Source organism: Ochotona curzoniae, unplaced genomic scaffold, assembly GCF_017591425.1.
Source record: "Ochotona curzoniae isolate NIBS_2020 unplaced genomic scaffold, NIBS_Ocur_1.0 contig_43, whole genome shotgun sequence".
Lineage (NCBI taxonomy): Eukaryota > Metazoa > Chordata > Mammalia > Lagomorpha > Ochotonidae > Ochotona > Ochotona curzoniae.
The window spans coordinates 23,644,508-23,659,863 of record NW_024466218.1 but is presented as its reverse complement, the minus strand read 5'-3'; the positions used below and the strand labels follow the sequence as shown (position 1 = coordinate 23,659,863).

Genomic DNA, 15,356 nt, shown 5'->3' with positions numbered 1-15,356 from the left:
GCTTATCCCTAGTGACAATCAAGAATGACTGCTGGATTGGAGTTCTTCCCTGGCTCAGTGAATAATCTGATCTCCAAGAAATTATCTGCCAGAATCCACATCATACATCGAAACACTGGTTTTGGTCCAAGGTGATAACGCAACAGAAAAAAAAAAGGATTAAAAATAATGCAGTACTCAGGGAAGTACTACCCCATACTGAATCCTAAAAACCATCGAGAGCTTTTCTTCCCAATTCTCTCTTGCTTACACAAGACACAGAATCCCAAACACACACCTGACCCGTCCCCCGCAACGGGACAAACCATCCTGCTTTGGTGCAGGAGATCAACAAGCATGGGCTCCATCTGTCAAGTCATATTTGATGAAATACACTGATTTACGGTAGCAGCTTGTGTGCCAAGCAGAACACAGGAATGAACACAATGAAGTCCAATTTCCTTTACAAACTCCTGACAACTTAAACTAGTAAGAGAATCCACACCTGACTCTGAGAGCAAAGACACTGAATGTGCCTTTTTAGGCGCATCTGTTGAAGGAAAAGCTCATCAACACCCAAGAGACAGTCCTTTCAATTCATGGTTCAGGGACATCAGCTGCAAGGATCACAAAGCTTCACCACTACTTTTGCTGTATCTCTATTATGATGCCCTCAATCAGAAACCCTACAGTGAATAATCTCCAGATTTTTGATCAAACAAAAACCCTCTTCTGAATGGGGGTTTGGAGATATCACTTCTTGAAAAATAATATGCTAATTGAATTCTTTACATTCATTCCCTCACAAACAGAGTCAAGCCGTCTTCTCTTAAAACTCCACAATAATTAGCATGCCCCCCAAAAAACAAACAAAAGCATCCCTATATCTCCAAAATATTATGTCAAATTCTTCTCTAGAAAACTACAGATCTTCAGGGCAGGTGTCTGGGGCAGCAGTAGAGATGGTACTTAGGCACTAACATTCCATAACAGAGTGTCTGAGTTTGAGTTCCGCTATTTCCAGTTCCAAGTTTCAAAGCTGCAATGCGTTGGAAGAGATAAGCAACGATAGTTTAAAGCTAGAGAGCTGTATTGAGTCCCAAGCTCTTATCCTCAATCCTGGATGTTGCAGACCCCTGGACAGTGAACCTGTGGATGAAAACTCCATCCCTATTTCTCTGTCTTTAATATCTTACAAGAGAAAAACAGGATGTATGGCTTTAGTTATTTCAAAAAAAGTCCACAAATGAGAGCAATGGATATTAGTTGCTCCATTCATCTGTACAATTTTTTTTACTATAATAATGAAAATCAGTAAGGAGTTAAATGTTATAAATCATGTGTTTCACCAATCCCCAAGCTATTAGTGTTTATACATACACACACACACTCAATGGTCATTGAGAATCTACCAGTAAAAATCATTGTATAAAACATTTGAAAGTTCATCACAGAACATGATCTTTGTTTCAAGGTTACTGAGAGAGTGTGGTCATTGTTAAGACAGAGTATGCTCAAAGTGTTACTGGAGTTCGGAATGAAACTCGGGTCATAGGAAGATTAGCAGAAGTAAAATGTCCCTCAAATTTAGAAGGAGAGTGAGGTTTGAAATATATGTAGAAACACCACTCTGGCAAAATGCACATCATACCAAAATGTTGAGGTGTGATATAAAGGAAATAAATGCACCAGGAATGAAGTGTAGGTTGACAGACATGACAGAGCATGTCATGTGAGGCTGAAGATGGGGCACCTGGAAGAGAAGCTGAGAAGAGGCAGCTGCCATCAGATCTGGTTGTGAAAAATCCCTTTGACAATCCTATGCAGACCAGAGTGTACGGGGAACAAAACTGAGTCAACAGGACAGATGTGAGGCTATTTTTGGTGACAGATGATGACGACCTGATATGAAGTATGGAGGGGAGAATGAAGAATAGTGGATAGATTTCAAACATGCCGGGGAAGTAGTGATCACCGATATTGGGGACAGAATGTTAGCAGGGAGTGAGATGGAAGAGCTGAGAACGGTGGGGAAGCTTCTGGCATTGATGACCAGCAGGAGCATCTACCAAGCCCAAGGTAAAGCGCAGAGTCAGTACTACAAGGAATAACAAGGTGAGAAATTTGCTCTCAACACCCGGTTTTGTGGCAGTTTGAGTCTCATATCTTTGTTACACTGAAAACACCAAAAGAAAAAAAAGTCTTTGAAAACATCCCTGGCCTGCCTATGTTAAAAATTCTTAAGAACTGATCACTCACCCACTTTAGTTTTTTCAACTCCTTCACAAAAATCAATGACTGACAATCTTGTAGGGAGAAACACATTTTTGGTTCTACCAAAAGTGCTGGCAATAATCTCAACACCATCTAAAAATTAATCTGATGGCTGCCAAGATGCCAACCTCGTTTCACATTATATTCTTCACATATGCTAAGAAATGTTGTCTTGTCTGTTCTGTTACCCTGTGCCAGACAGTACTACATTGATTTTAAGTCAAATTTTATGGTGAATGATAAATTTTCAAAAATTTTTGGAATTCTTTTACATTTATTCTTCCTTATGAAGTTCATGATGCTTAGAATGGTACTGCATTAATAATTTCTTTGGGAACAACCAACATCAACATATGGTGCTCATTTTTCCTACCTGAAAACATCTGTCTATTGATGCATTGCTTTATATTTTACAGGGAATGGAATGTTTTTCTTTATATATCTCTATTTACATTCATTACATTTAGTCCTGGATCTTCTGTTTCATGATCATTTACCTGCATAGTGCATTTCTTTTCATTACAATCTTTAAAATGTTTGCTAGCATAGCATAAAGAAAGACCACTCTTTATGTGTTGTTAAATTCGCCTAGCACATCAAATTGGAAAATAGTCTGTTTAGCTCAGTTACATAAATTTTCAAAATATGCAAACACATTCTTTGAAAACTAACACTTTTATTCTCCCATAGTAAAACGTATGGTCCGCAAGGGTTGTTCAAGTGATTTTCTTACCAAAACCTCTACAGCCTTCAGTAACAAATAATAGCAAGCTTCCTAAGATTTATTTGGATCTTGAAGCAAATGTGTTTAGTAATTATTTAGCATGATGCTTGCTTTGAGTTTCTCATACAGCAACGTTCTGAAAGCATGCCCTTCTTCATGCATTGAGCTTTTAACATATGATACAAACCACTTAATTTTTCAAAATTCCTATTATACCTACTGATAGTTACAGAATCTCTTTAAATCGTACCTTAGTTGAGGACATTTTAATGTATACTAAATATTTGATTTCCTTTTGTACAAGAAGAAACCACATCTGTTACCTCTATGCGGTCAACAAAAACTGCCTCACCCTGCACAAGAAGCAGCTTCATTAGACCAGTCATGGGAATATTTTATATAACTGATAGAATTATAATCAGAGCCTAATTTACCCTATGTAATTCTCTCCAGGAGTCATTGAGATAGACACCATCGCTTTGCCCTTTTTAGATAATAAACTCAGAGCTTATCAAGCTAACATGTTGTCCAAGTTCTTACAATGAAGGCAGTAGTATTCAACTCGAGTCATTGAGGCTTCAGCATTTACCTAGCAGGTCATAATGACTTCAGAAGTTCACACACACATTAACAACTTTGTAGATACTCAAGGATTGACTTGAATATTCCTTCAATACATCTAAACTTAAATAATCCATGACATCCGTTGTACAGTGCAGCCTGAGACTCGGAACTACATGACCAAAAAGAGGTGCTCACTTCAAGCTGCCCCCCAAAGCCAGTTTTGACATTATCTACTATATCTCTTAGTGTAAGATGAAACTCTTTTGAATGATAATATGGTATTGGGTTTTTAAACACTGTAATGGAATAACAGTATTATTGGCTCACCTAATTATACAATCTAGTTGTCTTTTGGAAATATGGTTTTTCACAAACATTGATAAGCTCCCAATGAAAGTTCATGTGATTATTTTTAATCATGCTTTGACACTACATTGTTTTATGTTTTTCCTTTTCTAACACTTGTCATGATATATTTACATATCAGAAAGTTAGCCCTGGAACAGTAGCATGAATGGTTATGTCACTGTAATAATTTGAAGATAAGTAATAAATATACGGAGAAATTGTTGTTCATAACATGCCATCTCCATAGCTTTGTGTAAACCTGTAACATCCAATTAAATTGACAGGAAGAATTTTTTTCCTTATTGGAGTAAATCCTACTCTTTACACAAAATTGAAAATTTTTATTTGGATGCAATTTAATACCTTGCTTTTTTTACCCAATTTTCATAAAGTAGATTTAAATGCGGTTTAATAAACCTACGTATTTTTATTTTAAAAATAATTAAATTCACCTTTGTTCCATCTTAGAATTTCTCTCCTTTAGAGGTGATCTTAATTTTCCTTTCTAGTTCCTTTGTTTTCTATATTATGCTACATAAGATTTCATATATTCTTAGTTTTACCTATAATGTAGAAGCATTTTTAATTTCTTTAAAAAAGCAATGCTTGACCAAAGATCAAGTTACAACACTATATCTGTTTTCTGTCACATAATACCAAATTTGGAGTATTAACCCAAATAATTCAATATGCCTGTCATAAGTCTACTACCACAGAATATATTATTTCTTTCCAACTTTTAAACTTTCTTTCAAGCTTACGACTTCAGAATTTCAGATTTTGAGCCTCTTGTTTCTATTAAATTCAAGCTCAGAAACCATAAGAGGAAAATATTTTGGGCTTTGATGGTCGCTATCTTGGCCCACAGATTCTAGTTAGATAACTAACTGGGTGTCCAGGGAAGCTCATCCCGGCCAGTGCTGCTGTCAGAGCAAGAGCCCAGTGGCAGCCAGGAGCTGCCCCAACCACGGCTGTGCAGCCCAAGGCGATCGCTAGGAGCATCCCCAGGTGATGGTGGTGACGGGTGGCAGTCCTAACTGTGACAGTCTGAAAACACCCTCATGGATCTTGCAGGTTTGCCCTGATCTGCGAGTTCACATTCCTGTCCAAGAACTCACTTTCCTTAGCAGCAACCCTGTGACTGAGTGCCTAGATCTCAGTTTCCTTAGGGCACCTGACTCCACGCTGAAGTCTAATTTAAAACGTTGCCTGTTATCACAGCAAAAAATAATAACCCAAATAACCTTTTGGATTTCACATTCTCCTTTCTGTTTCATGTGTGCAACTCAATGCTAATGTTGATACACATTTGGGCCTCAAAAGGAAGCAGATCTGAAATCAAAATTAAACACAAATATACAGATATAGCTTGTCATGCAAATATTAATTCTGATGTATTTATCTTTGTTGGTGACCCATATGTCATCTCTTGCTCTTTGCTCTGAATTCCTCTTGCTATAATGCGTAGTTGCTTAAATTACCACAAGCTTAGTGGCTTAAAGCAGACCAGATTCTTTTTTTAAACATGTTTAGAGGCCAGAAATCCTTTCTCTCTTCAGGTGAACTGACATCAAGCTGTTCGTAGGGCTGTGTCCCTCTTCAAAGCTTAAGGGAACAATGTATTTTCTGACTCCTAAGGGCTGCCCATCTCCGTGGCTCCTGCCTGTCCCCCTCCTGGCCTGTGTTTCTCACTGTTGCCCTCCCGCCTCCTTCATGGAAGAACTTGTGCAAATACACTAAGTGCATCTGGACAAGCCAGGATAGCTCCCTGTCTCAGGACACTCATGTGATCCCAGGTGCAGCCACTGTTCTGCCAGGACAGCTCAAATGTCCCCACCCTCATGGGATTATGATTCAGCCTGGTACTTCTCACTTAGGCACTTCACATCTCTCTCTCTTTTTTTCCAATTTTTTTCTAATCAGTCAGAACTGCATGTTACTTATTTCCTTCCCTTCTCCCAAGATACTTATTTCCGAAAGTTGAATTTTTAGGATTAACACGACCACTTGAAGACACAGTGTCTTTTCTTAGTAGTCGCATCAACTTCATGTCATTCAGAAAATAAGCATGTATGCTCTTTCTCAAATTCAAGTTCTAAGTGAGTTTCACATGTGAAGTTAAGTTTCGGACCGCAGGATTGTCTGCACTCTGATTCTCAAGCAAGATGATCTCATAGTGAACTTGTTTTACCACCACTAGATCAGGGTGAAGGGCCTAACTGTCTCCTGGACGTAAGAACGAAGAGCTGGTTTCCCATTTTTTTTGTTTTTTGTTTTTTTGTTTTTTTCTTTCTGCTGAATCATTGTTGTCTGTCCTTCCAGAAGTCTCCGCAGGGATAACATTTATAAACCAAGCCTCTCCACTTTAAGTTATGTGTTAATTTTAAGTCATATTACTATTGTGTATGAAAATTTCTACCTGCTCACTTAACAAAACACTGGCAGCAAAAACAGACCCAGGAGCTCCATTTTCAAGACGATACCTTGCTGAAATTCATCACAAATTCCTCTCATTGCCTTATGCAAGATATTTACATAAGAACCTTGGGGAATTCTAACATTCCTGAGGTTTTTTTAAGATGAAATTTTGAGGCCCAAAAGAAATATTTTAAAACTTCCCAGCTGTTAGTAATGGCGATGTGCTTTCCAGGGAACTGTGAACAAACAAGGTTTGGCTTTATAATTATTTTAACAAAACATCCTAATTAAAAGGGTAATCCATAAGGAATTGGAGTATTTCTCCCAGTTACTGCTCATCCTCGCATTGCTGAAGCCAATCAGGAAAGGAAAGAAGTAAACCACACAAGAGAGGGGATGTTGCTTTTAACGATGTGCAAATTGCAGTGCTCCTTGTCAAGTGACCTAGAGTTCAAAGTCACGGAGTAATTAGTAGATCCCTGTTTCAAGGTTCACCAAGAAACTGTAAGGCCGGATGGCAAATGTCTGCCAAGACATTGCATCCAGGGAATGTTAACAGCAAAGTTTCCTATCAGCACAACTTCCTGTGGCTATAGTAAAAAAAAATGCCTCCAATTTCATTTACCTTTTCTTTTCCCAGTTGGCTAATGTGGGTACCTTTTATCTTTTTATTCACTTATGTATATTTGAAAGGCAGAAGGAGATAAACAGAGGAAGACACAGATTGAAATCTTGCTTCCTTGCTCACTCTGCAAATGCCAGTATCAGCTGGGACTGAGCCAGGCTCAAGTCAGTAATCCTGAATTTAAGCCAGGCCTCCTACATGTGTGGCAGGAATCCAGCTACCTGAGCCAGCACCTGCTGTGTCCTAGCCACATATCAACAGGAAGCTGGAAACAGGTACGAGGCCCGAACTCAAACCGAGGCACTCCAATATGGGATGTGGGTTGACCATGCAGCATTGGAACTGATGTGCCAAATGACCACGAAAATTTTTGTGCTAATAAGTTAAAAAAAAAAAGCTGACAATTATCTTCTGAATCAAGAATGAAGATGGGGAAGAACAAAAAGAGTGCTAATGTGAAATGTGCCAATAGAATCCCATGATAACAGAAATGTTTGCATAAACAAATACACATTTAGATCAAATAGTGGCAGAAATGATTTTTCTAAAGACTTTTAAAAGGCTGTTTCTTTGACATGTCTTCATACTGTCCCACACATCTTTTCTGTAATCCCAAGTAATTTCCCTCTGGCATTTCTAGCTGAAGCACTGCTTATCTATGAAGTCCTTTCCAATACTGCAACCCTGATCCGTCTATCCCTCAAAGAACTGTTCTTATCATTTTCATGTTTACACCACCCATGACTCAGCACATTCTAGATTCTTAACTGCATCAGTACCTTCTTAAGGAGAAAGGAAAGAAGAATACTGCAGAAAGAAGAGGGTTATTATTAATCTGAAACAATGGAAAAATTCAAACAAAGCTAATTAGGTATGTATTAAGACTTTACTCATGAGAAGGGCATAGATATTTTGAATTTGAAACAGGTTCATATTTTATTCAGCACACAGGGATATACAAGAAGTTTTGTGCATTTGAGAGGCTGGAATTTTATATTTTGGATGAAGATTGTGACTCAGAGAAACAAGAAAGAGTGCATTAGTTCAGTAGAGTTCCATTCATTCTGCATGCTTTATGGGACCTTCACACCTCCATTCCATTTATTTTCAAAGCTTCCAGTAAGAGACACCGCCTCCTGGGTTTGGGTAAATGGTATGACCTCATTTCTTAGAATCATTTGTCTTGAATCACGGTCTTTATTGTTACCAGTGAAGATCTATGGGATTACTGTAGCTTTGCAGTAATCTCCTAGACTAGAAGTCACTGGCCCCAACAGAGTCTTGCATTCCAGCTGCACAGTCACCGACTCGATCAAGTTAGTGGAATTTCCTTAGCTTAATTCACTCTTATTTAAAGTAAAGCCAATAGTATATGCTCATAATATCAGAAGAATTGATAAAACATGTCTACCATCTTCAATGCTTAATTTTCAGGTTAAATAATTTAAAATAGGTACATTGGAAATAATAACCATTCTAGCGATCTTTACATAACACTGGTTATATCTTTGAATTGAAGCTCAATTCACGGGCCCCCTTGCTTCCTCTGCCGGCAACTGGTCTCAGGGTGTCTGTTCTGACTGTTGTGATGCTGTGAGGACTCTGGCCTAACTATACCCAGAGGTGCTCTTTGGTTTTTTTAAATTGTGCGCCCATATTTACCCACTTAGATCTTTTCAAACTCCTATTGAAAAGAGTTGTCCACTAAGCCTCCCCATTTCCCCTAACATGATTTCTGCTTCTTCAGAGATGTCTGTCACTGCCCTAGCACTCAATATTTCCTGAAATTAGATACTTTATTCATTTATTCCTCACCCCTAGCTTGTAGAGTATCCCTGGTATCTATCGCCAAACTTTGGAAGTTTGAAATGAATAGTGTATGTGGTCATGAAAAAAATAAAATCCATGCATGGCTAATCATAATATGCCTTTTTTGCAAATTGTTGGAAACTCTCCTATGTAGGTATTCAAAACATGTCGAAAAAAAATATATATATACACACACAAATACACTTATATATATATGAAGAAGTGGTCTCTATTGGAAAGGATACAGACATTGTCAAGTGTAATTTGGGGTCATGGCCTAAAGCAAGTTAAAGTATATCTCCAAGCCTCCAGCTCTGTTTTTAAGTAAACTCTGGTACTACCTCTAAGCTTATTTCACCTGTGCCTAAGTCTACCTACTTCCAACACATTTTGTGTGCTTCAGTCAGAGCAATCTCTTCAAAATGCAACCCTAATTACATGTCTTTTTTAAAAGCCCTTCAGCAATTTAGGATTATGTAAGTTATAGTTTTAATGACCTTAAGATAATGTGCAAAGTCCCTGACTCACTCAGGCCAGATTTAGAATTTGCCTAGCTCACAAATATCCACAAATACCACATTGATGCTCCCTGATAGTCTTCTCAGCACTTTTTTGCCTTTAACACAGTCAGTCTGTCTTGACTTCAATTCTATATTTACCTTACTCTCCATTAGTACTCCTCAGTTTGTAATACACTAGTTTGCATAACTATTACAAATGTTTATTCATCCTTCAAAGCTCTTCTAAGTGGAAGTTATCTGCCTCTGTTCACCTGCTCTGTGCTTGAGCCACGGGGTGGCGGGGAGGCAGGGAGGAAGGGTGTGCGTGTGTTTGTGGATCTGTAATCTGCTATCACAGTGGTAATTACTATTATTACTGCAAAAAATAGCATCCTTTGATTGTTTTACTGACACCATAATTATTTGGGGAAAGACTAAATCTACGGGTACAGTAAAGTGATGATGATAGATATTTGGTAGGGGGAGAAATGAAAAGAAAAAGAATGAAAAAGGATTTTAAGTACAAAGGAAGACAGACTTGAGAAAGCGAAATGGAAGACACAGCCACCTAAGTATAAAGATGAGGAAGGAAGGGATATCGAATTTTTATGTTTTACGTAAGTCATTTCAAGTTTGTAGAATATGGAATGAGTGGATTTTGTTGTCAATTATTTAGACAATGACCTTGCGTTACATCATATTTTCAATACATATATGCTTATCTTCTAACCATTTTTTTCTTGGACACCGGAAGTGATTATTCATCTTTAAATATATTGATCTTAATTTACTTCTTTTTAAGTGCATGAAAACTTTGGTAACTATTTTCAATTGATACTCAAAATACATACATCATATTTCTCAATTCTGTTACTTCTTTTACTTATTTCTGTTGGATTTTATCAATGCTATGTTTAAGAGCAATTTTTGTCCACTCACTTTGAAGATTCTATTTAATTTACTGATATGTGTTTTTAACGTGTATATCAATATCACATCCATGAATTTCTCATGACTACTAATAAAAATAGGTTGCTTTCTATATAAGGATAACACAGTAACAAAAATTAATGATTAAATCATAAGAAAGTAAGACTGTTGTTGTTTGACAGAAGAATCATAAAGAAGCAAGAGAAACTATGTTACATATTCATGTTTCATGATTACTGTAAAATTATAGCAACTTTGTGAAAAAACTGGTTAAGCTCAATTATTGAGGGCCTGGTGTGATAACTCAGTGGCAACTGCTGGGATCCCATATGGGTGTTGGTTCATATCCCAGCTGCTCCACTTTCCACCCAGTTCCCTGCTTGTAAGATAGGAAACAAGTGCAGGATAGCCCAAAGCCTTGGGATACTACACCAGTGTGAGAGACCCAGAAGAAACTCCTGGCTCCTGGCTTCAGATTGGCTCATGTCTGGTTGTTGTGGCCACCTGGGGAGTGAACCAGTGAACAGAAGATATTTCTGCTCCTCCTCCTAGCTGTAAATCTACTTACTAATAAAATTAAAAATGAATCAATTATTCAAAATAAACATGCAATCTCTTTCAACAAACATTGCATTGGAAAAAAAGGGGATCTTATGAGGAGTGTGAGGCTGCGCCACTTAAGGAACAGCAAGTATCGCTGACAATGTGTGCATGCATCTCTGTTGCTTAGCCTTGCTTTACATCTCTACATAGGGCAAGAATACATTTTCCTATACTTGTAGGTTATCAACTTTGTAGAGGGGTCCTCTGTGGCTGTGGTAACAGACTGGAACCAGAATGCTGCGGCCTGGGGAGGATCTTACCGTCCAGATCATTCTCCGGGGTCTCAGCTGAGTACCAGCTGGAGGACGGTCCAGTGCCGTTGGCGGTCATGGCTGACACCTGGAAGCTGTACTGACTTCCTTTCTCCAGTCCTAGGAAGAAATTGTCTACAGGTTAAAAAAAAAAATACCAAATCACAAACATTTTTAGCTTGGCTTCAGAGGTTTAGCAACATTTTAATCATAGCTGACACCTTTTTCCTTGTTTATGATTGTTGTAGTTATTACTCACAGATTGGGCCAAAGAGCAAAGAATACCACCAAGCGGAAACTAGATTATTTTTTACAAAATTTCCTCATGTATTCTTTCTAGTTTATGAAAATGTACTACTGAAAATTGCTTCAGGACAGGTGCAGAAATACAAGCTATGAACGATAAAGAAATAATCGGAAAGAGCAAGGATCATTTTTTCTCAGCTGCTCAGAAAGGAACTAACTATAAATCAAGAACAGTTTATGCCATCATCATTGAGTCAAGGTCAGAGATTGCATTTTCTTTGGAATTAAAAAGAAGAATCCAAAGTCACTGCACTTCAGAAAAAAAAAAGTGTGTATGGGCTTTCATCTCTTGAAATTATCTTTTGATCAAATTTTGCTTTGTATGAGCTTCCAATGAGAGATGAAGGGAGTCCATCTCTGGTGATTCATCCCTGTGTGGAGTCCTGGGGGAAGAACACAGAAAACCTGACCTGAGAGGGCCACTGAATCAGTAGGATGATATGTAAATAACTTCCCTCTAATTTCCATCTGAAAGTGACCTACTGATGTAACAAATTATTGTAGGATGAAGAATATTTGTGGCCATGGTTTGAATGTCCTATCCAAATTGTTAAAAGGTGAGATCTTTAAGAGCTGCTGAGCCATGAAACTGCCCCGCCTCCCATGAGCCATTTAATACTGTTATCCTAGGAATGGGTTCTTGATAAGAAAGGACGATGTCCTTTTTATTTTTTTGTCTTGTTGCTGGTGTGCCCTCCTGACCTTCTCTATAGAAACTTATCTTGACTAATATTGCATCAAGCTCTTAGATAAGCTAGGATCCAAAATCATAAACCAAATTATTTCTACTGTGTACAAAACCAAGACCATGTGGCATTTTTGAAACATGCAGAACTCAATTTTAACAGCCAGATTCTTTTAAACTTTGAGGAATTGAATAGCTTTAAGTAAGAAAAAGAAGTGCAGTCCCCGTATTTTTAATTAACCTGAAATTTCATAAGCATTGCAAACCAAGAAAAATTCATAAAGACATTATTTGGGCCTAATACTCACAAAATGTACTGCCTTCCATGTCTACAGATTTTGGTTGAAACACTGAAATCAGTTCTGATTCTCTGAATACTAACAGGAGATGGGGTATTCAAGGCTGGCTTCAAAGGATTTGTTAATGTCAAGGTCAATAATAGTACTAGAGAGACCATTTGATAAATAATTCACATGACATTATCTTTAAAATAGAATGCTATCCTCTGTATCACCTTGTAGTTACAGAAGACAGACTTGCACCTCCATGCAGACCCCTTGAAAAATCCACTGACCCTGATGGGGCACAGTATTGCTTAAAGCAAGTATCTGGGAAACACATTAAACATGATGAAGGCAGCAACAGTTTACTGGGTAGCAACACCGTTTAGCACATCAAGCAGGCCCTGGAGTGACTTAGGTTTGTTAACATGGCATAGACCCAATAGCATCTTCTGTACTATGTAGAAGTCTAACTTCATTTGTATTCAAAATGCAAAAAATTGTCTATAGGACTGCTAACACGACTGATTGGATATTCAACTGTGATGATTAATCTTATGAGTCATTTGGCAAGACTGTAATAAACCAGTATGAAACCATGCTCAAATGCCAATATTTCTGTGAAGTGTTTTGCAGCTGTGGTTGAAGTGCACATGCAGTTTATTTGGAATTGAGGGATATTGTCCTAGACAGCCTGGCTTGGCCTGATTCCACCAGGTAAAAGGTATTAGAAGCAGAGCTGAGGCCTTTTTGATGCAGACATTCTGCCCATGGCCATCACCTTCAGTGGAGGCGCTGGCCTGCCTTTCCTAATGCCGCCCTGTGGTGCCTGGAATTCCCTGCCAGTCTTCACAACCACACGCTCCAGTTCCTTTCAATGAACCTCAGTGGGCACCTCCCACTCTCCCGGTCTCAGGCTGAACTTGAGCTGAACTCTGACTGATAAAACACCTCATCACAGGGAATATTTTGACATGTACATGGAAATCATTCTGACTGCACTACAATGTGTTCTGTTCAGTAGGGCTTTACATTGATTATTCATATGAAACTCCTATTAATTTTACATAGAAGTTAGAATGTGTCACCATGAAGTATATTTGCAAATTTCAGTGAATATTTTTCTCCTTTCTGCCCTATGTTTTTTTGAGATGAGGATCTGTGAGAGTCATCAAGTTAGCTTTGAGTAAAGAAAATTTGCTAATAACTTGAAGTGAACCTTGTAAAACAGAGATAATTTCTTCTTTCATAAATGTTTACCCAATGGTGTGTACCTGATGAGCTATTTATGAGTAAACCTTCCCAACATACCCCACAGGACAGCTTTACAGATTGCCTTCTGTCTTCTCTCCATGGTGAAGTTTTAGCTTCTTTTACGGATTGGCAACCAAAGTTACCCTGAAAATCCTGCCAAATTTTTTACGGTATCATATTTTATACTTTAGAACTACTGATGCTGTATCTGATCGTAGAATGTAGCTAAGCTATCTCACTATGAACATCTGGCATTCTAACTCAAGCATGAAAATATTTAAATATATAAATATAGGTATGTATAGATTGCTATATATATATATATATTGCTATGATTAAAACAAATCGAAAGTAACATACAGTCAAATGGCCCATTACACACTGAACATGTGACTAGGGTGGTGCTATGTGCGGAGTTAGAAATCCACCAGCAGAGCCCTACTCTCAGTATTTTGAACTTAAATTCCTCTTTTGGAATATGTTTACCAAGTCTTCAGAGTCTAAATTTAGTGCTTTCTGTGTCAAACATTTCCAAGAGAATTAGTCTCTTGAGCCTTTTCTATATTTAACTTGATATAGGCTGCCATGACCAACAGAACATGAATTTTTCTTTCCAGGAGATGCACGCTGGGTGTTTTCTTTCTAAGTCTAGGTGGCGGATATTTCTGATTCTAAGTCGTAAGAACTTGGCTGGACACATCAGAAAATATATAAAATCTGCTTTAATATTTATTATCATCTAAAGTGGTTGTAACTAATACAAGTTCTCATGTTACAGTGTTCTTATGAGGGAAAGAGGACAACCTGTTTATAAGAGTAGTATATAAAATTGTATTTTAAGAATACTCTCTCTCTATATTAACTCCCACAAATAAGAAAAATACAAAATTCATCTTTCAGGTCTGACTTGTTTTGCTGACCATCAAGATCTCCAGTTACAACATTATGTTTCAGATGTTAAAATAAAGTTGTGTTTTTTCCTGTTACATATTTATTGACAGCAGGATGCTGGTCTCTCTTCATTGTTTATACCTACAATGTCAGGTACACAAACAGCACAATGGTGGATTTATGACTGCTTATGAAGAACTTTATATACTATTGTAACAATATAGGGGAAGTCAGTGGGGGAGGGGAAGGAGTTTTGGGAAGAGAATAAGAAATCTCAGGACCCATGGAACTGTATCACAAGATAAGTAAAATAATTTAAACATTGTGTTTTTAAGAGATGAAAAGATGATCAACATATGTCCAGTGATTTACAAGTTATTTTCTCATTTGATTTTCTAATCAAATCCTGTGATTTTTGACATAGAATGCTTCACTGCTTCCATTCTGGAGACAAGGAAAAGAGACTCAGACAAATGAAGCTACTGTCCTTGTGTGTTGTTCTAAATTAAAAGCTGGAATGGTCCTCAGTGAAGATTCTCAATTCTTTCCTAACACTTTCTGGGCTCTTGAGAAGATGTCCTGATGGCGAGGCTTGGGCCCATGAGAGACAACGAGGAAGCAATATGCAAGTGCATAAGGACACTGTGTTTGTGATGATCACAGACAGGAGGGCAGGACAGAAGGGATGGATCTATTGTTTTGATTATAGCAATCTAAGAGATCAATAGCACCAAAATTCAGTTGAAACAAAACCATTGTCTTGTTGAAATGATGAGTTATCTTCATGAGTTATACCAAGAAGCCTTTTGGGGGCCAGTCTCTATTAGTAGCTGCTGGCATCATAAGACCATTTAAACCACACTCATCCATTTCTTTGCAGGTAAAAAGAAGTCATTGTGGGAAATGTAGGTAGG

The 15,356-nt window shown here is 37.8% G+C and overlaps 1 protein-coding gene across 1 annotated transcript in view; it reads right to left on the bottom strand.

Annotated features, from left to right (window-relative positions):
* The window catches only part of DCC (DCC netrin 1 receptor), an 891,673-nt gene that overhangs the window by 141,911 nt on the left and 734,406 nt on the right, over nucleotides 1-15,356 (bottom strand). Inside the window, exon 14 of the mRNA XM_040984736.1 lies at nucleotides 11,035-11,145. Coding sequence (XP_040840670.1) covers nucleotides 11,035-11,145 — 111 coding nt within the window. The remainder of the gene's footprint in view (nucleotides 1-11,034; nucleotides 11,146-15,356) is intronic.